Here is a 24,535-nt window from a genome sequence, read left to right as displayed (position 1 = left end):
ACACACACACACACACACACACACACAGATACACCAAATAAACAAGCATTATTATTATTTATTTATTTATTTATTAGAGACAAGATTCCTCTACATAGTCCTGGTTTCCTGGACCTCGCTATGTAGACCAGGCTGCCCTGCAACCCATAGAGATCCACCTGCCTCTTCCTCCCCAGTGTTAGGATTAAAGGTATGCGCCACTATACCTGTCTGCAAATACAATTTTTTTAAATATTAAAAAGCAGTGTTGGACATATGGGCTGGTGCATGCCTTTAATCCTAGCACTCCCAAGGCATGTAAATCTCTGTGAGTTCAAGGCCAAGTCTGGTCTACAAAGTGAGCGCTAGGCTATTGAGGGCTACATAGTGAGACTCTTTCTCAAAAAAAGAAAAGAAGCCTGGATGTGGTGGTGGCGCACACCTTTAATCCCAGCAGAAGCAGAAGGCAGAAGCAGGCAGATCTCCCTGAGTTCGAGGCCAGCCTGGTCTAAAAAGTGAGTCCAGGACAGTCAACGGTTACAGAGAGAAACCCTGTCTTCAAAAACCAAAAAAAAAGGGAAAGGAAGGAAAGAAAAGTAAGTAATGATGTCTTCACATGTGGTTTGTTCAGGTCAGGGAAAGGACAAGATGTTGCTGGTGCCTTTTCCCTACATGCAGTGCCTCTGGCTGCAACTCTGCAGATCCTTCTGGTGAACCCTGAGCAGCAGCACCTGGGTGGCAAGGAGGGCCCTGGAGCATCTGTGCATTTGGGTGGTCAAAGGCATGTGGTCTCCGGAGCTGTCCCAATCAGAGGCATGTGCCACCTAGAATCCTAGCTACTCAGGAGGCTGAGGCAGGCACACTGAGAGTTTGAGGGTAGCCTGGGCAACTTAGTAAGAATAAAGACTGTCTCAAAAACAAAGCTGGCAAGATGGCTCCATGGATGAAAGCATTTTTGGCACACACCTGATGGCCTAAGTTCAATCACTAGAACCCACGTAACGACAGGAAAAAGAAATGACTCCACAAAGTTATTTTCTGACCCCCACAGCTGGCATGAATGTGCCCAATAATAAATAATTATTATTTAATTTAAAACGGGTAGGTCTGGAGATGTAGAGTGTTTGCCTCGCCTAGCATTCATAAAGCCATGCACAGTGGCATGTGTCTGGAATCCCAGTGCTCAGGGTCAGCTTCAGCAACATAGAAAGTTTGAGGCTATCTTAAGCTATAATAGACTCTGTCTCCAAAGCAAAGACAGCTAAGAAGGAGGGTAGGAGAGTCTATAATCCCTTAGATGTCTTCCAACTTCAGCTGGACCTGGGACACTATGTGAGTTGAGCAAGTTATTATTATTTTTTTCTTTTTCTTTTTTGGTTCTTCCATATAGGCTTTCTCTGTGTAATAGCCCTGGCTGTCCTGGACTCACTTTGTAGACCAGGCTGACCTGGAGCTCACAGAGATCCTCCTGCCTCTGCCTCCCCGAGTGCTAGAATCACAGATGTGCGTCACTGCACCGGGCAATGAGCAAATTCTTTTTCTTTTTTTTCTTTTTCTGAGACAGGGTTTCTCTGTGTCTTGGACTCGCTTTGTAGACCCAGGCTGGCCTCAAACTCACAGCAATCCACCTGCCTCTGCCTCCCAAGTGCTGGGATTAAAGGCATGCGCCACCACGCCCAGCCTGAGCAAATTCTTTATACTGAACCATCAGTATTTTCTGCATCTAAGATATAGGATCTGGTCTTCTCCCCTCTCTTCACCCCATTGATCGACGTACAACCCCCAGGCAGTTCTCAAACAAAAGGTGATTTCTTTTGCTTCTCAGAGCCCCATTGTCCAAGGACACAGCCCACCCCCACCCCCATAGGATCCACTCTTAATTTTCAAAACTACAGGCTCCTTTCCATTAGGTCAGTGGCTCTGGGCAGCATTTTTCGATGGCCCTTCAGGGGACCTCCCCCAAGCAGCCGGAGGCAGACACACCCTCCACCTAGTCACTCGCCCTGGAATGTGGGAGAACCAGCTTTTAGCCACGGGACTACTCACGTGTTCCTTCCCCCAAGAACACCTGGCTGGGTCTCCAGAGCAAAGCCAGGAGGAAGATACACAGAGATTGAGGCCATCAGCTAAGCCCCTTGTCTTCATGGGCTTCTTCCCAGGAAAAAGTTACTGGGGTTTTGTTGTTGTTGTTGTTGTTTGGGTTTTCAAGACAGAGTTTCTTGTGTAGCCCTGGCTGTCCTGGACTCGCTTTATAGACCAGGCTGGCCTTTGAATTTACAGAGATCTGCCTGCCTCTGCCTCCCAAGTGCTGGGACTAGAGGCATGAACCACCACCGCCCAGGTTGAGCTATGGAGTATTAACTCCTCCAACAGGAGAAGAAACGTGCGAAAGAACTGGATTTGAGGCCAGTGCTTTGGAAGGTTCTGGCGAGAGCAGCTACGGAGCAGGAGGAGGGGGCACTTCCTGATTGCCTGCCCATACGCTGAGCGCGGCAGGAGAGCCCGCTCAGTAGCGCCCGCTCAGTAGCACACAGCTTCATCTTCAGGATGGGAAGGTAGCAGGAACATTGTCCCCTGAATCCTGTAAAAGCACAAGCAAACCCAACAGGGCTCCTGCAGAGCCAAGATGGCTCACAAAACAGGAGCCACAACTCCTGATGCCCGTGCTATGAAATGTGAGTGGAAGCCAAGCGATGGTGGCGCACACCTTTAGTTCTAGAATTTTGGGAGGCAGAGGCAGGCAGGTCTCTGAGTTCGAGGCCAGCCTGGTCTGGTCTACAAAGTGAGTCCAGGACAGCCAGGGCTAGCTACACAGGGAAACCTTGCCTCAAAAGGACAAAACAAACAAACAGAAATAAAAATACGTGACTCAGTCTATAACTCCAACTTATCTACTTGTTTAAAAACATTTATTTGAAAAGAAAAAGAATGAGATTTTCATTTCTGCGGCATGGGCTAGGGGGAGCATGGAGGATGGGGGGGTCCCTTATAGTCTCAGGGCTCCCTGCACCAGAAGTTCCCACGGGGGCAGAGACCCACACCCAAGCCCAGAGAACAGAAACTCCAGGACGCTGACTGGAGAACTTGAAGTTGGTAAGGAACAATTCTTCGGAAAGCCAGTGAAGCTCAAGAGGTGGAGCCCACCAGTGTGAGCCTCTAGCTACCCTTGGGCACCAGGATCTGCTGGACATAGTTGACCACGTTGCTGTGGAGCTGGGAGGCAGTGGCTTCGAAGGTGTCCTTGGCGAGGGTGTGGGCTGCCTCGCTGCCGCTCATCATGGCGTGGTACAGCGGCAGAGTGTATTTCTGCTTTCCCTGTAAGAAGCACAGACACCCGTCCTCAGTAGCTTGCTCAGCGAGGCTGCGAGGTTGCCCAGCCCTCCTCCAACAGCAGTCATGGTCTGAGGACAAAAGGGATGTGTGTGTGTGTGTGTGTGTGTGTGTGTGTGTGTGTGTGTGTGTGCGCGCACGCATGTGGGGAGGTCAGAGTCAGAATGAAGTGCTGATTTTAGCATCTTCTAGGGGCTGTGGGTGGAGAATGATCCTGGGGAAGGGAAGTTCAGCAATGAAGCCCAAACCATGGCAACCATGGGACCGCCCTCAAGTACAAAACAAATCAGATGGGTTGACTCAATGGGACTGAAGACTTTTGGAAAGCTGGGCCATGTATGGGTCCATCTGCAATTAACCCAAAACCCCCACAAGTCACAGTCATATAACTGTATGGAAGCAGTACGGCAAGCTCCTTTGCTCCAGAGGCGTGGCAACCGGCCAGAGAACCTCCCACAGACCTGTGTGTCCCAGTTCCCACTTCATACAGACTTCACTATTACAAGAAGCCATCTGGGCTTTGGATCCAACCAGCCCCTCCTCACTCTGGAGTCGAGGATGCTTGGTTTATCATGAGAGCTTTCTGCCCTAAAGGATTACTCCCACAGGAATCTGCTGGTGCCTGAACTGTTACCAAGTGTCCAAACTCCTCCAGGGAGCAGCCACCTTGCCCTTCACTCACCTCATTTGTCCTTTTGCATGACCAGTCCTCACACTACCCACTGCCCTCTCCCCAGCTAGGGGTTAGCTCTCCCTCGCTTTATCCCTTCAGGCTTCACCAGCTGGTCTCCAAAGAACTCCCAAAACTTCTCTTCCCCCAGGACAAAGCTTCAGGAACTCACACCGACACCATCATGATCAGGAGGGTCCTTTAGAGGCCAGGCCCCACAAGGCCCTGCCTGCAGGAAGACCTCAGGCGTGATCGTGGACACCCATGGCCTATGAGAGGACCAGAGATGCAATTTACCCACCTGGCTCTGCAGGAATTCCTTCACTTTCCAGAACTCTTCTTGGCGGTCATTCTTCAGGATGATTTGGCCCCATCTTAGCCGTAACTCAGCATTCTGGGCATTTGAGATCTTTGGGTATGTCTCCCCAAGTTTTTTCACATTCCCTAGAAGAGAGAAAGCAATGATGGGTTGGTAATGACCAGCCGAGGAGCCCAGAAGGCTCATTCTTGGGGCCACTGAGTGTCAGCTCTCAAGTGCTCTAAAAACACTGGCAGAAACCTCAAGAATGTTCCCGTATCACCCACCTCTTACCATCCGCCCTATTCACATATCTAGCATGGGGGTGCACTAGTACTGGGTGAGCCTTCAGTTCTAAGGCTCTCCCCTAAACGCCCCTTAAATTTACTCCAGACTCTCTGCTCTTTTCCTCACTTTCTCTCTTACCCTTATTCCAATAAATGTGGATCCGGCTTTGGAATCTGAGTATATTTAGTGAGTTATTCTTAGCACGAGGAGCCCTGTGTCCAGAGACGTCACTCTCTGGGATTTAATGACTAATACATCTGACAGAGCAACAGCAAAGCGTCAGTGGGTCAGAAGAGATGGCTCAGTGGTTAAAAGAGCTTGCGGCTTTCCCAGAGGGCCTTGGTTCAATTCCCAGCATCCACATCAGGTGGTTTACAACCATCTGTAAGCACAGCCCCAGGGGGATCTAGCACCCTCTTCTGGCCTCCGCAGGTACCCACATGCATGGGATACACACGCACACACGCACGCACGCACGCACGCACGCATGCACGCACGCATGCACGCACGCACGCATGCGCACACACACCCATGCACAAACAAGGATATTCAAATAACTTAAGTAAGGCTGGATAGTAAGGTTAACCCACTGACTTTACCAGGAGGGAGAGGGGACTTCTGCAGGATCTTATCTAAGAAGTAGACGAGCTGGTAGGTCTTCCAGGTAGAGATGGCCACAGCTTCAATGGCTTGCATGTCTAGCTCTGAGCTCACCCACAGCTCGGCCAGCTCTTCAGCTGGCTTCATGAGTGAGTCCCCAGGGGAGAGGTCGGGGAGATACGGGGGCCAGCCAGGGGTGTTTAGCCATCGATCAAACTCAAAACCTTGTAGGTAAAAGAAAAGAGGACACTTGTCAGGACTGTCAACATGTCTAAGCTTGTAAACCCAGTCACCCTATCCGCAGGGTCCTAGCTGGGATGGCATCTGGAGGCCGTCACAGTAAGTGTGTTTCTACTGTGAAGCTGGTGATTGCTTTAAAATCGGCGTTATGTCATCATGTGATGGGCACACACCTGGCTGTAGTCAAGTTGGTGCTGTCTGCACCATCACCAACAGCGCGGGGCACAAGCCCCAGGGCCCCAAGCCCAGGCTGCATGGGTTTCCTAGCTCTGCCGGAACTGTCTGGGAGGCCACAAGCATGCTATTTTACCTCTTGGCGCCTTAGCTGTTTGTAAAATGGGGGTGCGAGGCCCTACCTTAGTCGACAGTTGTGAAGATTAAATGAGCAAATACACACTAAAAGCTTGGTGTGCTGCCTGGTGCATGGTAAGTGCTCGGTAATTATTAACTATTGTTAGTTACAGTCCCATGACCTTGAATCTTAGGCCTCCAACCAACCACAGGGCGCTACCAGGGCTGAAACTGACTTCACCCAACCAACCCGAGTGATTCAGAGTTCACGTCCTGACAAGGGGAGTGTCTAATGGACTGTCTGGGCCGCAGCGGGGGCCACCCTCCCTGTTCTCTGAGGAAGCAGGTGCCAGGATTTCCCTTTGTTCGCAGGGCTTGACCAGACCTCACCACGGGCTCCCGGCAGAGGTTGCTGTCCTGCTTCTGATTTGGGCAGCAGAGGTCACAGCCACCTTCTGGGAAGAGTCAAGAAGTGGCCTGTCCCTGTCTCTTTGTCTTCCTGAGACAAGGTCTCACTTAGCCCACACCCTCTGGCCTTGAACTCACTGTAACCAAGGATGGCTCCTCAGCCCTGATCCTCTTGTCCCCGCCTCCCAAGTCCTGGGGTTACAGTCACACCCGGAGTTTTTGTGTTTGTTTTGACTTGAACTCACCGTGTAACCCAGGCTGGTCTTAAAGTTATGGCCATCAGCTGCTGCCTCAGACTCCAAAGCGCTTAAGTTCAACTTTAGAAAGGGCTTTTCATTAGCTTTTACGTTTCGGTGCTGAGGGCCCAAACCCAGGTGCTCATACACGACAAGCATGTGCTCTATCAACTGAACTACACTGCCAACCTAGGAAGTCAAAGTCCGTCCGTCCGTCCGTCCGTCCGTCCATCCGTCTGTCTGTCTGTCTGTCTCTGGGGATTGAGTCCAGGGCCTTGCATCTACCATGCAACTGCACCCCAGCCACCAGGTCTGTGGAGCAGGAAGGAGACCTGGGGTTCTCGGCTGGCTCTCCAAGTGCCGCTTCACCAGGAACCCATGACGCGATGCTTTCCCCGTCTCATCTCGCTCCTTCTCTCCCAGTGCTCGGAAGCCAGTGGTCCCGGTCCTCCGCTTACCTGGAATGGAATCCACTCTCTTCTTCTTCAGCTCAGGGAAATACTCCAGGTAGAACTCAAGAAAATCTTCAGCCAAGATACTCCGGAATTTAAACTCATCTACGTAGGCCTGCGAGGAGGGGAGGGATGGTTGTCTCCTTGGCCACCCCGGGGGGTGGGGGGAGCAGAGCCCCACCCATCTCTCAGACCCTCCCTGACCCCTTACCTCTTGTGCCCCCTGCCTCCACCCTTGCACTCTGGCCCAGCCGCTTTATCTGCTCCTTGGCCTTCTCCCCTCTCGGAGAGTTGACTGTACCTTGAGAAACTTGTCAAACTGATCCTGATCACCCACCAGGTGGGCCAGGTATGAGACAAAGCAGTAACCTTTCTCATAGGGGGTCTCATTGTAGGTGTCATCGGGGTCAACGCCTGGCAGAGGAAAGAGCAGACGGGACAGTTTGTAGGCACCCGCCCCTCAGAGGGCCAGTAACTATGGGTCTAAGACAAGGTTGGGGAGGAGGCCAGTGGTTCAAAGGGGCTAGCACATTTCCCTGAGTTAACTAACTCTTAGGGCTGAGCGTGCTCAGCCTTTCCAAGTCCTGTTGGGCACCATCTGCCCAGTCAACCTCCCAGCTATTGTTTTTACAACTGTCCCAGATTAAAGCTAATTACCAATGTACAAGAAGTTCATTTTACAGTCAGCAGCACCGAAGCTTCGGTTGCCACAAAAGGGTTTTAGGTTAGTCACACACGAAACTAGAGAAAAATGCTAGAAAGCAGGAAGTTCAGAGCTGACAGGTGCATGACCTTGGGCAAGTCACTGAATTGGCCTGGTTCTGTAAAATGCTGCTAACAGGCTTTAGAAAAGGAACCGGGAGAGCGAGTACAAAGCAACAGCCACACCACTAAGGACTTAGGGCTGAAATGGTTGGGCTCTGTCAGCCTACAGAACAGGGCATGGCTAAGAGTACTCCAGGGATTCAGACTAACTTGGGGCTCCAAAGGTAATTTACTGGAGCGGGGGAGGCAGGGGAGCCTTGTGCACCTGGTTCAATCTTCACCCGCAGCTTGTTGAGCGGGTTGTCCTCTCCGGACACGTCCATGTGCTGGCGCAGCAGAGCCCTCCCCGTTGCGGCCTCCAAGCATGTGTAAGCAGCTCCTGGGGGGAAAAAAAAAACAAAACAAAACCACAAACCCCAAGTTCACCATGTCCACATTTCCCCGACAGAGGTGCTGTGCTGTCCCCTTGTGGTCTGAGGCTCAATGGCGTTACCTTCCGGGGAAACACAGAGCAGTGTGACTCAGCCCCTAGCTCTCTGGACTGGCTACAGAGGTTTGGTTGACCTGACTTGTGGGTCTCTTATACAAAGACTAGAGGACGCTTTCCTTGTCAACAGGAAATTTATTTTTATTTTTTAAGGAACAACTTAATTTCTATGATACTTAAAATAGTTTTCCTCTGACGATCCTGTCACACAAAAGCAACCGTCACCTTCAAAAACCTTTGAACATTTAGGCTGAGTATGGTGGCGCTCGCCTTTACTCATCCAGCTCCAGGAGGCAGAAGCAGGAGGATCTCTGTGAGTTCGAAGCCAGCCTGGTCTACACAGTGAGTTTCAGGCTACAGAGTGAGACTTTGTCTCAAAAAAAAAAAAAAAAAGAAAAGAAAAAGAAAGAAAGTAAAGGAAAAAACTAAGCACTCCTGGCTTTAAAAACAGTAACTTGGAGCCAGGCATGGTGATGTATGCCTTTAATCCCAGCAAAAGCAGAGGCAGGTGGATCTCTGTGAGTTCAAGGCCAGCCTGGTCTATAAATCAAGTCCAGGACATCCATAGTTACACAGAGAAACATTGTATTTAAAAAAGAGAGAGACAAGCCAGGCGGTGGTGGCCCACGCCTTTAATCCCAGCACTCGGGAGGCAGAGGCAGGCGGATCGCTGTGAGTTCAAAGCCAGCCTGGTCTACAAAGGGAATCCAGGACAGCCAAAGCTACACAGAGAAACCCTGTCTCAAAAAACCAAAAAAAAAAAAAAAAAAAAAAAAAAAAAAAACCAAAACCAAACAAAACCAAAAAAGAGAGAGACACAGAGAGAAAGAAAGAAACAGCAGAGAGCCGGCGTGGTGGCGCACGCCTTTAATCCCAGCACTGGGGAGGCAGAGGCAGGTGGATCCCTGTGAGTTCGAGGCCAGCCTGGACTACAAAGTGAGTCCAGGACAGTCAAGGCTACACAGAGAAACCCTGTGAAAGAAAGAAAGAAAGAAAGAAAGAAAGAAAGAAAGAAAGAAAGAAAGAAAGAAAGAAAGAAAGAGCAGCAACAACAACAAAAACCCCTCACACACACACACCCCCCAAACCCCAGTAACTTGGAAGCCAGTGGCATGGTCAGTAGACAAAGGCGCCTGCCACTGAGCCCTATTAACTACAATCAATCACCAAGGCTCATATGAAAGGAGAGAAGCAGTTCCAGAGCGCTGTCCTTTGACTTCTCCACAAACACTGGGGCAAGCGCACATGCATGCACGCACACTTCAACTCTGCCATTTACTACGTGCTCTGACTCTGAGACTCCCTTAGCCTCCATTTTTAATTCTGCACATCAGGAAAAATAAAAGCTGCACTATCAGATTCTAGTGTTGTAGCTCGGCGAAGCTAAACTCACCCTGTAGTCCAGGCTGGACTTGAAGGCAGAGTTCTGGCACCACGACCAGCTTGCTTTTTGGTTTTTCCCCTTTTATAAGACAAGGTCTTACTGTATGACCCAGGCTGGCCTCAAACTTGTGACCTTCCGGCTTTAGTTCCCCGGTGCTAAGGATGAACAACTGTTTCCTGCAAAGTGTGCTGGCCATGGTGGCACACGCCACTCATCCCAGAACTCAGGAGGCAAAGGCAGGCAGATGGGTGATCTGTGTGAATGCAAGGCCAGCCTGGTCTACAGTGAGTTCTAGGCCAGCCCTCTGTGAGAGCTGCCCTCAAATAATAACACCACCACCAATATAAACCAACCAAAGTTAAATTAAAGGGGGCAGAGAGATGGCTCAGAAGGTAAGAGTGAGCACTGGCTAGTCTTCTAGAGGACTTAAGTTTGGTTCCAGCACCTGTGTCAGGCAGTTCACAACTGATGCTCACTCCAGACGCCTCTGACTTCCACGGGCACTTGTACTTGAACGCACATACGCACATGCAGACATACACTCCTACATACAACTTTTAAAACATAAAGAAGAAAGCAACAAAAAAGAATATATATTGATTGTCCTGAACAATATTACAGATGGATTTTTCCTTCCTGTGCTTTTCCACATATGCTAAACAGATCTTGTTTAAAAATAAAGTGTGTGTGTGTGTGTGTGTGTGTGTGTGTGTGTGTGTGTGTGTGCTCTACCACTTAGAGCATGTAATATACAGTAGCCTCTCATTACTTCACTAATGAGACAATAAGAAAAGCTTTCGGCCTTTTCTAAAAGCATGTGTAGAGCATGTGTAGGTATATGACTCAGTAGGTAGAGTTACAGGAAGCCTTTGGGCCCTCTGCATCATAGGAAACAGACATGATGGTGTGTGCTTGTAAATGCAGCACTCGGGAGGTAGGCAGGCAGGAGGATGAGAAAGAGGCTGAGATTGTCTATGAGGGGCTGGAGAGATGGCTCAGTGCTTAAGAGCAGTGACTGAAAAAGGACTGTCTATGACGACATAGGGAGTTTGAGGTCAGCCTGGGGTATATGAGACCCTGTGTGTGTGTGTGTGTGTGTGTGTGTGTATGTGAGAGAGAGACAGACAGACAGACAGACAGACAGACAGACAGACAGACAGACAGAGACAGGGACAGAGACAGAGACAGAGATAGAGCGCACATGTACCAGGACAACCAGTGATTCACTCACAGTCAACCAGCCATCTGGGGTAAATGATGCTGGGGACTCACCTAGGAGCTGTGTCTGCTTAGGAATACCCTGGCACCCAGGGTGACCCCTTGTAGATGAGTACTTTCCCTGTGAACTCACCCATTGGTCCATTCGGTCAGCTTAAACCACCGTCCATACTGCTTGCAGTGGCACAAAGTGGGATGGGAATTTCTAATTTAAAAACTGTTTCCAGAGCTGGAGACTTGGCTCAGAGGTTAAGAGCACTGGCTGCTCCGGCAGAGGACCCAGGACCCAATTCCCAGCACCTATACAGTGGCTCACAGAGCCTATAACTTCTGTTCCAGGGGATCTGATGACTTCTTCTGACAGGGACCAGGCACACACATGTCAAACAGACATACATGCAGGCAAAACATTCATACAAATAAAAATGAACAAAGAAAAACAAAACAAAACACAAATAAGCTGGGCGAGGTGGGGCATGCCTGTAATCCCAGCACTCAGGGAGTCAGAGTTAGGGGGATCTCTGTTAGTTCAAGGCCAGCCTGGTCTACAAAATGAGTCTAGGACAGCCAACGCTACACAGAGAAACCCTGAAACCCTGTCTTGGGGGGAAAAATACAGTGTCTACATAGGTTTAGCCCATGCTGGCCGCTCACCTGAGATTTCTGTGTAAGTCCCACCTCCCTTCATGCCCACCTACACCATGAAACCACAGGAGCAGACATGGAGCCAGGCACTTGGAAGGGTGGCACCTTACCGAACAGGATGGTGGAGATCCTCCTCTGGGCATACATGGTGAAGCCTTCGTTGAGCCAGAACTCTCCCCAGTTGGCATTGGTGACCAGGTTCCCAAACCAACTGTGGGAGATCTCATGGATGATCACGTCGGCTAAGGAGCGGTCCCCTGCTAGCAGGCAGGGGGTGACAAAGGTCAGACAAGGATTCTCCATTCCTCCAAATGGAAAGGATGGCGGCATGAAGAGGAGATCGTACCTGCCAAGAAACTGGACGTCACGGGAGGCCCTGACTCTCCACAGTGGACCTCGCTTCCCTGTCCTCTCCAGACCCAGCGCTGAGAATGAAGCCTGGGCCTTTGGGTGTTCCCCAGGAAGCAGCCCTGCCTTTGTGCTTGCTCTCTTAAAGTAGCTGAGCCTTGTCTCGCCCTCCTCCCAAACGGGCTGTGAGCGTGCCCTCAGCTTCTTCATACTTACCTCACCGGAGGCCAACTTAGGGTCATAAAGACCAGCCTGCAGCTTCAAGCCTGCAGCTTGGAGATGTTGCTGGAGCAACTTCCCACAAAGAGGAATGGCATGCCAACAAAGGGCGGCCCTGGGGTTCCCCCACTCTCCCCACCTCTAGCTTGACAACAAATCTTAATCATTTCAAAAGCGGTCCCTCCCGGATCCCATTGGCAGTCTCAAGGAGCCCAGCTCATCCCTCCCTCTTTCTTTCCCCGTCGCTTGTGTTTCTGGGATGGGGAAGCCTTGCTCTAGGAGACAGAAGGGGAAGCAGCCCCAGGAGTGTGGAAAACAGTGCTCAGTTTCACAAAACACATCCATCAGCTGATACCACACCTTCCCCAAACATAGGGTCCGAAAAGCTTCTCTCCTGTAGCCAGAAACTCTTCTATCACCCCATTGTACTCCTCCTTGGCAGCTTCAATTAGGCAGGGCTCTGCCCACACCCGGCTCCTAAGCACAGAGAGGCAGAAGATTGTTCAGAGATTGCTGCAGCAGCCACATGAACCACCTGTACGACACTAGCCTTGGTCCCATATTTGAGCCAATGCAATGTGGCCATGTGGTCAGACGCTCAGACGGGAGAGGCAAGATCAGACCCTTTGTTTAGCCCCAAGAGGCTGCCCATCAGACCTGGATATGAGAACAGGAAAAAACCCTTTGGAGAGGTGCCATCTGGCCCCCTTTTAGGCTGCTCATCACAGCTGGGTATGAAAACCAAAGACCGCCTTGAGGAGGTGCCAGGTGGCCCCTCTAGGCAACAGGACTTATACCCACAAGAAGCCATGCTTCCACACTGAATTCAATCCTGCAAAAGTGAAGGTGAAATAAAATAGAATATAGGACTCAGACCTGTAATCTCAGCACTGGAGAGGCTGAAGCAGGAGGATTGCTGTGAGTTCCAAGACAGCTATGGCTATGGGGTGAGACACTGCTTCAAAAAAAGCAAAACAGAGGCAGGGCATGGTGATGCACTCCTTTAAATCCCAGCACTCAGGAGGCAGAGGCAGGCGGATCGCCGTGAGTTCGAGGCCAGCTTGGTCTACAAAGAGAGTCCAGGACAGCCAAGGCTACACAGCGAAACCCTGTCTCGAAAAACCAAAATAACAACAATAACAAAACAAAACAAAAAAAAAGCAAAACAGAGGCCCATCTGCCTTTACCTCCCAAGTGCTAGGATTTGTCTGTGCATGGCACATAGGAGAGTCCAGTCCCCTAGTTCTACCGTGTGGGTCCCAGGAAGTGAGCTTAGAGCATCAGGGTTGGTAGCAAGCACAATGAGCTGTCTTACTGGCCCTTGTAATCCCAGCATTTGGAAGACTTGAGGCAGGAGGATTGAGAGTTGGAGGCTACATAGGAAGACTCTGTCTGAACCAACCAACCAACCAAAGGATAGAGACAGGAAGACAGAAGTGAAGAGGGAGCAACAACACTGCCACCAGGAAGATACATCAAACAGAAGGTCAAGGCGGAGAGAGCCAGGGATTAGGCCAAGAGCATTTACGACTCCAAGGATGAGCTGACGCCAGGACTCAGGCCTCCTGAAGCCAAGGCCTGCACTTCGACCTTGGAGAAGTCCTTATTATAGGCTCAGTTTGGTTATCCACAAGAGGACACAAATATTATCAACTCCACTGAGTCTGGGTAAAGATTAGGAGGGATCATGTACAAAAGGGCCACTGGGTGCCACCCTCTGCCTTCTACCCAGGACCTGGGCTAGGGAGGAATGCTGTGTCAGAGGACCCTCATGTTTAACACACAGCACGAGCCCTGGGATGTGAACAAGGCATGTCACATGGCAGGGTAAGGGGGACGTCATCATAATCAGTTTACTTTTTTCTTCTGTTTTGTTTTGTGAGGCAGGGTTTCATGTAGCCCAGGCTGCCCCCCACCCCCAGCTCACTATGTGGCTGAGGAGGAGCTTGAACTTTGAACCTTCCCGCCTCCGTTTTGCAAGTGCTGGGATCACAGCACTGTGTCACTACCCCTGGATTCTGCACTACGCCAGGGCTTCCTGCATGCAAGGCAAGCATTTTTGTTTTTTGTTTGGTTGTTTGGTTTTTCAAGACAGGGTTTATCTGTGTAGCCTTGGCTGTCCTGGACTCGCTTTGTAGACCAGGCTGGCCTCAAACTCACACCGATCCACCTGCTTCTGCCTCCTGAGTGCTGGGATTAAAGGTTTGCGCCACCACCGCAATCATTTTTATCAACTGAGCTACACCTTCAAACCATCATCATCACTGGCTAAATGGATCATGTGACCTTGTTTGACATGCTCTTGGGTTAATTTCTTACCGAGTATTCAAAGGAATCATTATTTTATGGTATGCTTGGATTCTGTCCTATTCCCATTGCCATTATGATCAGTTCATATGCCTTTAAATTTTTTTTTTTGCCTGGGCGGTGGTGGCACATGCCTTTAATCCCAGCACTCGGGAGGCAGAGGCAGCAGACTGCTGTGAGTTTGAGGCCAGTCTGGTCTACAAAGTGAGTCCAGGACAGCCAAGACTACAGAGAGAAACCTTGTCTCGAAAAAAAAAATTTTTTTTTTTTTTTGAAGATAGGGTCTCATTGTGTAGCCCTGGCTGGCCTCAAACTCACAGAGATCCTATTGCCTCTGCCCTCAGAGTGCTGAGATTAAAGGTGTGTGCCACCATGCACAGCCTACTTTATATTTTTCAAATAGAATGCTTGTTAGGGCAAACACATCCTCAAACCACAGAGCCCTGGCTGTCCTGGACTCTCTTTGTAGACCAAGCTGACCTCAGACTCCCTGAGATCTGCCTGCTTCTGCCTCTGGAGTGCCCCACTGCACCCGGCTCACAGACCTTTTCTTATATTTTTCCCCTGGTTGCAAAGATGACCTCCCAGTCTATTAAGAATAGTATAACACCTTGCCTTTCGAGACTGGCATGGTAGCGTTGGGGATATAGCTCAGGGATAGGGTGTCTGTCCAGCATGCTTAAGGTACTAGGTTTGACCCACAGCACACCAAAACAACAACTGGGACGAACATTGTTTTGAACGTGTGTGCTGGAAGCAGGTACCAACAGAATTCTGCTTATTATTCCCTCCTGACACCTAGGAGCTACCTTAATTCGTACCACTAGTACTGCAGAGCCTTGCTATAAAACTCCAGGCTTGTAATGAATCTTGTGGAAGACGTTGCCACCTTCAGATCTAAGGAACAACAGAACAAGAGAGCCAGGACAGGGGCCTGAACTTTGCAGTCCAACCTTTGACCTTTGCACAGGAGGACTAAGCTGCAGAGGTAGATGATAAGAAAATCTGCAAAAACCCATTCTCCTGGTTTTAGGCAGGATTATTATTATTATTATTATTATTATTATTATTATTATTATTATTATTATTTATTTATTTATTTTTGGTGTTTTGAGACAGAGTTTCTCTGTGTAGTCATGACTGTCCTGGACTCAATTTGTAGACCAGGCTGGCCTCGAACTTACAGCGATCTGCCTGCCTCTGCCTCCCGAGTGCTGGGATTAAAGGCATGCGACGCCACTGCCCAGCTGGATTATTTATTCTATCCAGCCCTGGCTGGTTTCGAACTTGAGACTTTCTATCTTAGCATCCCTAGTAGTTGGAATTACAAGAAATTGTACAAAATATCTTTTGGTCTCCACTAAATCCCACTAGCATCCTGTCAGTGTATGTCTAGACCAAGGCATCTGCAGCAGGCAGAAAGGACAGTCCTTACTCTCTTCAAAAGGATGCGATGAAATCAAAGTTGCTCATTTGCAGAATTCAATGCTAGAGGAAACGGGCTTTGGCACAGAGCTATCTAGTGGCTGAAAGGGAGCTTAGTGCTTCGTTCCTAGTCAAGGTCAGGCTTCTAAAACTTCCACCTGAGCATCAACACCACTCGGCTGAGCAGCTGCCCTCGTCCACGAGACTCTGCTACAGCTCCACCAGCTGCTGCTAAACCAGCAGACAATAGGCTTAGACATGGAGGGAGGGGTGGAGAAGAGGAAGAGAGAAAAACAAGACTCTCCACCAACCTACTGTGCCCTGAAGACAGCAGACATGGGATCCCACACTGCCCCAAGAGCCGTTTAGCAGGGTGCCCCCGCCTCTGGGGTCAATCCAACCTTGCCTTGCCTGGTGTTTGTTTCTTACCTGGGTCCAACCTCAGCTGAAGCCAGATCTCCAATGGCCAAAGCTATCAGATAGGAGGGGATGGGCTGGCACATCTGGAAGAAGAACTTGTTTGGACCTCTCTTCTCCCACGTGCTTGCGCTCATCACAGCTGTGAAGCCATCTGGAACCTGGCAACAGAGAGAGCATAGGAAACCTCACCTGGAAAACCTCACCCCAAAGCCTCGTTGCTTCTTTGACTCCTGCTTTGTTCTTCTGCAGGCAAAGTGTTGCTATACAGTGTGGCCCTTGCTGTGCACACCAGGCTGACCTGGAACTTTCGATGGCCCTCCTGCCTCTGCTTTCTGACTGCTCCAATTCCATAACCATTCCTGACAAAAAGGTCTCCTGTGACTAACTTGAACGGTCTGATCAGGAACCCGAGCAGTGATGGTGATGACTCAGAGTCCCTCCTGGAGAACACAGAGGCTTCCCAAACATACACTGATGGCAGCTGGACTGCGTAAAATTCCTGTCAAGGAACATGGTTGCACTTGACTTTAATCCCAGCACAAAGGATCGCTGGGTTCCAGGCCAGCCAGGGCTACACGATAAGCTGTCTCAAACAACAACATCTGCAGATGGAAAGCTGACTTTTCAAAGATACCACTGGATGGATGTAGTAAGTTACCTACCAAAGTGGGACCCGATGGGTGTGAAATTATATTCTTTGTCTCTATCTTTCTTTGAGACAGGGTTTGACTAGATGGCCTAGGCTGGCACCGAACTCAGGATTTTTGTGTCTTTGCCTCCTAAGGGCTGGGACTATAGACAGGTAACTGCCATGTCTGGTTTTCTTTGTTTGTTTGGGTTTTCTTTCTTTTTAAAGATTTATTTGTTTATCGTGTATACAATGTTCTGCCCGCATGTGTGCCTGCCCGCCAGAAGAGGGCACCAGATCTCATTACAGATGGTTGTGAGCCACCATGTGGTTGCTGGGGATTGAACTTAGGACCTTTGGAAGAGCAGCCAGTGCTCTTAACCTCTGAACCATCTCTCCAGCCCAGTTTGGTTGGTTTTTCAAGACAGGGTTTCTCTGTGTCGTCTTGTCCTAGAACTTGCTCTGTAGACCATGCTGACTTTGAACTCACAGAGATCTGCCTGCATCTGCCTCCCGAGTGCTGGGAATAAAGGTGTGTGCCACCACTGCCGGGCTCTGGATTTTTTTTTTAACATTAAAAAACAAAACACTTATTTGATTATGTTTTAATTATGTGTGTGTGTGCGCGCGCGCACATATAAATGAAGGTGTCTGTGAGGTGCTGGATCCCCTGGACACAGCGTTATAAGACTGTTGTAAGCCACCTGATATGGGTGCTAAGAACTAAATTCGAGTCTTCTGGAAGAGCAGAAGGTGTTCTTAACTGCTGAGCCATCTCTCATGCATAAGCCCAAGGACAAACACACTAAGTTAAGTCGCCTTACCTCAATAAGAGCCGAGTATGTGCACTTCACTGCAGGCGTGTCGAAGCAAGGGAAAAAGGCTCGGTTCAGGACGGCCTGACCCTGGGTGTAGACAAAGGGTTTCTTCTTTCCCGCTGTCTGCTCAGGAGCCAGCCAGCAAACCTAAGACGGGAAAGGGCATTTCAGAGCAGACAGATCCTGGGCACCGGAAGGAGCTGGCTGCCGTGGGGCATTTTCAAGACATTTCGTTATCCTTAAAACCTTCCTGCAGGACAATCTGTCCCTGACCGGACTGCCCTTCCCTGCTGTGTGTTTAATCTACTTTGGAATAGGCCATGGCTTTATACCTGCATCAAAGGGCAGACACTGCACTCCCCATGGTATCCCATGGGCACCTCAGGATTCCCGTCAGATCCTCGGACTGAGATTATGGCCTCCTCCGTATCCTTCTCGCTGTAGCAGTTGCCCATCTAACCAGGGTTTTGCAGCTCAGACAGAAGAGCAGAACCATCTAGGAGCCAGAGGTTGTCTTGTATTGTTCATTTATTTTGCTTTGTTGTTGTTGTTTGGGTTCCCCCCCCCCCCCTTCCCAAGACAGGGTTTCTCTGTGTAGCCTTGGCTGTCCTGGACTCTCTTTGTAGACCAGGCTGGCCCTGAACTCACAGAGATCCACCTGCCTCTGCCTCTAGAGTGCTGGGATTAAAGGTGTGCGCCACCACTGCCCAGCTGTTTTAGGGGTTTTTTTGTTTGTTTGTTTGTTTGTTTGTTTGTTTGTTTTTGACAGGGTCTTCATGTAGCACATGCCAAGCCCAGTTTCTGTTTTTTTGAAATGAATACTTAGCCGGGGTGCACTCGGAAGGCAGAGGCAGGCAGATCGCTGTGAGTTCAAGGCCAGCCTGGTCTACAAAGGGACTCCAGGACAGCCAAGGCTAACACAGAGAGACCTTGTCTCAAAAAACAAAAAAAAGAAATGAATACTTATGAGGCGGCTAGCTCATTCATGTAGTAAGGTGACTCCTCCTATTCCCCCATATCTGGGTTGACTGGATCTCCCCAGGCCTTTTTTGTTTGTTTGTTTGTTTTTGTTTGTTTTAAGATTGTATTTATTTCTTTTATGTATGAGTGCTCTATCTGCACATACACCTACACGCCAGAAGAGGGCACCAGATCCCATTACAGACGGTTGTGAGCCACCATGTGACTGCTGGGAATTGAACTCAGGACTTCTGGAAGAGCAGCCAGTGCTCTTAACCACTGAGCTATCTCTCCAGCCCTAGATCTCCCTCTTACGGTGCTTCTTCCAGTGATCCTTTAGAAAAACCCAGAAAACAGGGGGATGGAGACCTTTCCTTAGTACTGGTATGGCGAGATGCCCTGGTGTGCCATAGTTTCTGATACACCAGAACAACCTATCTGCAGCACAAGGATATGTGACCACAAGCTGGCATTCTGACCACCAGGAGACAGCTCCCAAGACGCAACAGCAGCTCTCTCAGCTCCTCCGGATCTCCTTCCTGCGTGCTCGGGGTTATGATGGACAGTGTAGCTGTCCATTAGTTAAGAAAAGGGAGGCTTTGCCATGACAAGAGGCAAACCTTACTGTGGCCCATAGCAAAAGGAAATCATACACAACACAGGGAAACGTGTGTGTGTGTGTGTGTGTGTGTGTGTGTGTGTGTGTGTGTGTGTGTGTAACATTGAAGAGTGAGTTACATTATTCTAGGAAGGCTTCATGGGTGAAGTAAAGTTGTCCAATTAGACCGTTAAGGGCAAGCAAGAATCAGATGTCGGGAGGGAAGAGAGAAGCCTTTCTCCCTCAGGTGAGTTGGCAAAGGCAGGCCTGGATGCAGGCTCTGGGTGGGAACTGCGTAGGCTCTGGATTGACTGGTAGGAGGCAGGCCTGAGCAGGCAGAAGGAAGGCCTTTGAAAAAACACATCTGAGACACTTGAGGGATGCACAAGAAAGCCACATTGGATGGTGAGTCTTTCTTTGCCTGCTTTTGTCCAAGTATAATAAATTTAATTAGTCCTCCAATAAATACAATGTTGTGTGCAAGGCAGGAGGTGACGCAGAGGGAAAAAGCTGACAAATACTGATGTAGTGGGGTGACTGAGGTCAACCCTGACAGACTCGGTATAGTGTGATCAAGGTGCCACTTCACCTCTGAATCCCCCTCCACAAGGCACAGGTCCAGGCTAGTCATCTAGTCATGGGGGAAACCTCTGGAAGATTCCAGTAGAATATCATTCTCTAACCCACTTGCCCAGCACCCCTCCGAACTGTTAAAAATAAGGTAAGTAAGCTGGGCATGGTGGCACATGCCTTTAATCCCAGCACTCGGGAGGCAGAGGCAGGCGGATCGCTGTGAGTTCAAAGCCAGCCTGGTCTACAAAGCGAGTCCAGGACAGCCAAGGCTACACAGAGAAACCCTGTCTCGAAAAACCAAAAAGAATAATAATAATAATAATAATAATAATAATAATAATGTAAGTATGAGAAACTCACAGCTCTAGAAGAAACCCCAAGATGCACAGCAACACACTAGCTACAATATGCAGCTTTGCCTGGGATCAGGAGGCAGAAAAAGACGTAGGTAAAAATCAAAACAAAACAACAACAATGCACAAAAAAAAATAAAAATAAAAAAACAGGGGGCTGGAGAGATGGCTCAGAGGTTAAGAGCACCAACTGCTCTTCCAAAGATCCTGAGTTCAATTCCCAGCAACCACATGGTGGCTCAGAAGCATCTATAATGAGAGCTGGTATCCTCTTCTGGTGTGCAGGTGTACAATCAGGTGTAACACTGTATACATAATAAATAAATATTTAAAACAAACAAACAAACTAAGAGCCGGGCATGGTGGTGCACACCTTTAATCCCAGCACTCGGGAGGCAGAGGCAGACAGATTGATGTAAGTTCAAGGACAGCCTGGTCTACAAAATGAGTCCAGGACAGCCAAGGCTACACAGAGAAACCCTGTCTCAGAAAAACAAAACAAAACAAAAAAGAAAAAACTTAAGGTAGCAGCTAGGCATGGTGGCACATGCCTTTAATCCCAGCACTGGGGAGGCAGAGGCAGGCAGATCTCTGTGAGTTCAAAGCCAGCCTGGTCAACAAAGAGAGTTTCAGGACAGCCAGGCCTATTACACCAAAACAAAAAACCAAAACAAACAAACAAACAAAAAACCCCAACAACAACAACAACAAAACCCTAAGATAGTTATAAAGCCTATGGAGCCTTGTCAGTGTGTCAGTACTGACTGAACTGATGGGCAAATGAAAATTGTGGGGGGCGAGTACAGGAGCAGTGTACTGTCTGCTCAGTTATGCTGTTAATCTGCCTTTTGTTGTTATTTTGAACTCGCAGTCCCCCTGCCTCAGCTTCCTGAGCACCGGGACTCCTGGCATGTGCCATCACAGCTGGCCAGCTCCAGATAAAGAAAATTTACCCAGTTTTGTCAAGTATTTAGTCAAGTGCCTAGCGCATCCTAGGAAACCCGCTCAGCATTCCTCCACCATTCCCGCTTAGAGTATTTTTGTTGTTGCTGTTGCTTTGTTTGTTCCCTAGTGATGCGAGGAAAACAGAATGATGCAATGAAGAAAGCAGACAGTGTGTGCACTACAGCCCATGAGAATTCTAGAAGAATTCCCTGCAGTGCTTGGGTGAGCACTCTCATCAGAATGGCCGCAAAAGGGGGACAGAAAGCATAGCAGTGCCCTGGGTGAAGACCTTCACAGTGCAAAGGGCAGTCATGATGTCTTAAAGGACGATAATTGTTTCTGCTGTTTAACTTCAGTTGCTACCTTTAGAGTGGGCAAGTTTTGTTTGTTTGGTTTGGTTTGGTTTGGTTTTTTGTTTGTCCAGACAGGGTTTCTCTGTGTAGCCCTGGCTGTCCTGGACTCGCTTTGTAGACCAGGCTGGCCTTGAACGCACAGAGATCCACCTGCCTCTGCCTCCTTAGTGCGCACCATCACACCCAGGTAGAGTAGGCAAATTTAGGGAGGGTTTAACTTTCCAATCCTGTTTAACTTCTGGCTCCCACTGAAAATTAGGAGTCAAGCTATGACGAAGGAGCCGCAGATGTTTCGCTCTAGGCGCTGCAGGGAACTTGACTTTGCCTTTCGGGCTAGATTGTACCTCACGCTTCGGACTTTCAGTTCCCTAACGAGTTCCAGCACAAGGCTCATGTATTCCTCCGACCAAAGGAGGAAGTGAACTGCTCTTTGGGTCAGTCCTAAGAGTGAAGGGGAACCGCTTGCTGGCTATGAGCAAGCTCCAGCAGTCTGCAAACAGAGCTGGTGAACCTTGTAACCCAGCCTAAGGCTGTCACTTACACATGTCCACTTCTTGTACACAAAAACTTCCACTATTTATCCTACTGGGAAAACCTTAAGTCTTAAGAGCCAACCAACAGTTATTGGGAAGACCAAGTTACTATAAAGCCTCACGTACTCTGATTACACATTGTCCTTCTTGCTCAGATTCTTAAGTCAAGTGCAGGATTTCATAAGAGGAAGCAAAATTAATTATCTAGGCTTCAGGGCTGTTTTAACCTGTGCAAAACCAAAAGGGCTTTCACAATAAAGGACCGTGTCAGTATCCAGCTCACTAGCCAACAATGTCCAGGCTCCACCAAGGAGAATTATAACCCACAAACCAAACAAAAACAAAAAGTTTGTGCATCAAGTTTCTCATCCTGAAAAAGACACACAGGACAGCAGACAAGTTAGTCTGGCACGTGTGTGACAAGAGGCAATGCAGGGCAATCTAAGACAAATCCGGTCAGTGGCCAGGGAGGCCGGAAGGACCGGCAGAAAGAACACAGCACCGGCTAGAGAGGTCGCATCCCAGGAATGGGGATCCGGGAGCCAGAATCCAGAGCCGGCGATGGGAGAGGAAAGTCAGAGCATGGGGCTCCCCCGCGGAAGCTGCAGAGCGGGGCCGGGTTTCCTGCTCTCCGGCTAGCCAGCGCGGCTGGGGAAAGGCCTGTGTGGCCCGGGCGCACGGCGCGCACTCACCCCGGGTCCCTCTCCGACGCGGTAGGTGAGCTCCAGCTGGAGGCGCTCGGCGGCGTGGCAGGGCTGCGGGAAAGCCACGCACAGGGCCTGGCCATAGTGCGAGAAGGGCTGCGTGTGGAACGGCACGGGCTCCGCGAGCCGCTGCTGCTCTCCGGGCTGCCCCCGCCGCAGCGTCGCCGCCGTCACCTCCAGGCAGCTGTGCGAGTCGAGCCGCAGCTCCGAGGCGCCTTCCGGCAGCAGGCAGCGCAGCTCCAGCGTCGCCGTGCCGCTCAGTCCCCGGCTTCCCGGGCCCGGACCCGGAGGGCCGAACTCCGCCCGCAGGTCCAGGTGCAGGTGCAGGACCTCGAAGTCGCGGAAGTTGGAGGCCGAGGCCACGTCCGCGGCTTGTGCCGAGTGCAGCGGCCGCTTGGCCGCGCCGCCGCAGCTGCCGGGCCCGCCGCTCTCCATGGCTCCCGAGCGGTTGCTCACCCGCCGGGAAGGCTGGCCGCTCCTCGGGTCCCAGCAGGCTCCGCCTCGAGGCGACGAGCCACCGTGGGCCCCGCCCCCCGAAGAATGCGAGCGGCCACTGCCCCTAGCAAACCCGAGACACACCGGCGGTCCTCTCCCATGTGGCTCGCAGCCCCCCTTCCTGCTCCGCTCAGGTTCCTCAGTTACCCTGCGACCAAGGACCGTGGCGTTAGTGGGTCGCCCTTCGACCCAGGCCACCCTTGCCAATTTCCCATCCTCTTGAGCAGCCAGCAGGATGCGGGGAAACAGAACCTGGATTGGAAGGGTCTCAGTTTGAAATCTCACTCTCCTCACCTGGCCAGTTTATTAGGACGATATGTGACATCTTGGACAAATTGTCTGTAAAACAGGAGTTGTAATGCTGTTTCTCTGTCAGGAAGATGTCTAACGTGCTTCCTCTGTGACCCCAAGCACGCTGCTCTTTACAGTATTGTGTCAAGACCAGGGACGTTTTTGTTGTTCTGTTATATATCTATAAGTTCCTACCTACTTTAAATTTTAGTTGTTTCTATTTTCACATTTTTATGTGGATGGGTGTTCCGTCAGTGTGTTTGTGTGCCTAGTGCCTGCAGATGCCAGAAGAGGGAATCAGATCCCCTGGAACTGGAGTTACAGAGTTACAGACCTTGTACGTTGCCATTTTGGTGCTAGGAACCAAACCAGGTCCTCTACAAGAGCAGGCAAGAGCTCTTAACCGCTGGGCCATCTCCCTATTCTAGTGTGCACACACACACACACACACACACACACACACACACACACACACACATATATAGGGGGGGTTCAAGACAGGATTTCTCTGTGTACCCTTGCCTATTACAGGACTCACTTTGTAGACCAGGCTGGCCTCAAACTCACATTGATAGCCTGCCTCTGCCTCCCAAGTGCTGGGATTAAAGGTGTGGGCTACCACGCCCGGCTGTTTATATATTCTTAGTGAGTTTATTAAGACTGGTTAGTTAAGCTCATTAGCTATTGAAACCATATATAACTTTTTTAAAAATTATGTTACTATGTAGCCAGGGAGGTCTCAACCTGGCAATCCTGCATCTGCATGAGGAGTTGTGGGATTATTACTGACCTGACCTGCGGGGTTCGACTAAAACTTGGGAGGAAGGTCACCTGTTGAAAAATGCAAGACACAAAGGAGAGCAAGTCTGATTGATCAAACTCACAAACTTTATTAGTCAGGCAGCAGCTTTTATAAGTCAGAAGGCAGGGGAGCATATTGCTATAGCAACCCAACTGCAGGCTTTTCTCAAAACACAGGGAATTCCAGGCAGGGTCATAATGTCCTGCCACACAGGGCATCTGGCTCCTTCTTTGTCTAGTCTAACTGCTAAACCATAACAGGGTTGCTCCATCTCTATCTGTCTTTAGTCTAACTGCTGACCCACAACAGGGTCAGCTAGTTTCTGGTGGAAGGCAAGCTCTAGGAAAAACAGAGACTTAAAGGTGCAGGCTCTGACAAGATGGGTGAACATTGGCCATATGGCCTATTGTCCCCAACATATTACCACGCCTTGATAATATTTGTCTATCAAGGTTGGGATCAAATCTAGGGC

The 24,535-nt window shown here is 49.8% G+C and overlaps 1 protein-coding gene across 1 annotated transcript; it reads right to left on the bottom strand.

Annotated features, from left to right (window-relative positions):
* Positions 1-2,866: 2,866 nt before the first annotated feature.
* Positions 2,867-22,983, bottom strand: RNPEP (arginyl aminopeptidase). The gene is made up of 11 exons (XM_084785717.1): positions 22,464-22,983; positions 17,463-17,603; positions 16,020-16,168; positions 12,219-12,335; positions 11,402-11,637; positions 7,823-7,936; positions 7,094-7,206; positions 6,799-6,907; positions 5,165-5,389; positions 4,281-4,423; positions 2,867-3,294 (listed from the first exon to the last, which is right to left on the bottom strand). Exons 1-11 carry the CDS (start codon positions 22,908-22,910, stop codon positions 3,136-3,138), a joined length of 1,953 nt encoding a protein of 650 aa, XP_084641843.1. The 5' UTR covers positions 22,911-22,983; the 3' UTR covers positions 2,867-3,135.
* Between the last annotated feature and the right edge of the window lie 1,552 nt (positions 22,984-24,535).

The sequence above is a fragment of the Acomys minous genome, assembly GCF_964271855.1.
Source record: "Acomys minous genome assembly, chromosome: 1".
NCBI classification, from domain to species: domain Eukaryota; kingdom Metazoa; phylum Chordata; class Mammalia; order Rodentia; family Muridae; genus Acomys; species Acomys minous.
This window is presented reverse-complemented; position numbering and strand designations above follow the sequence as displayed.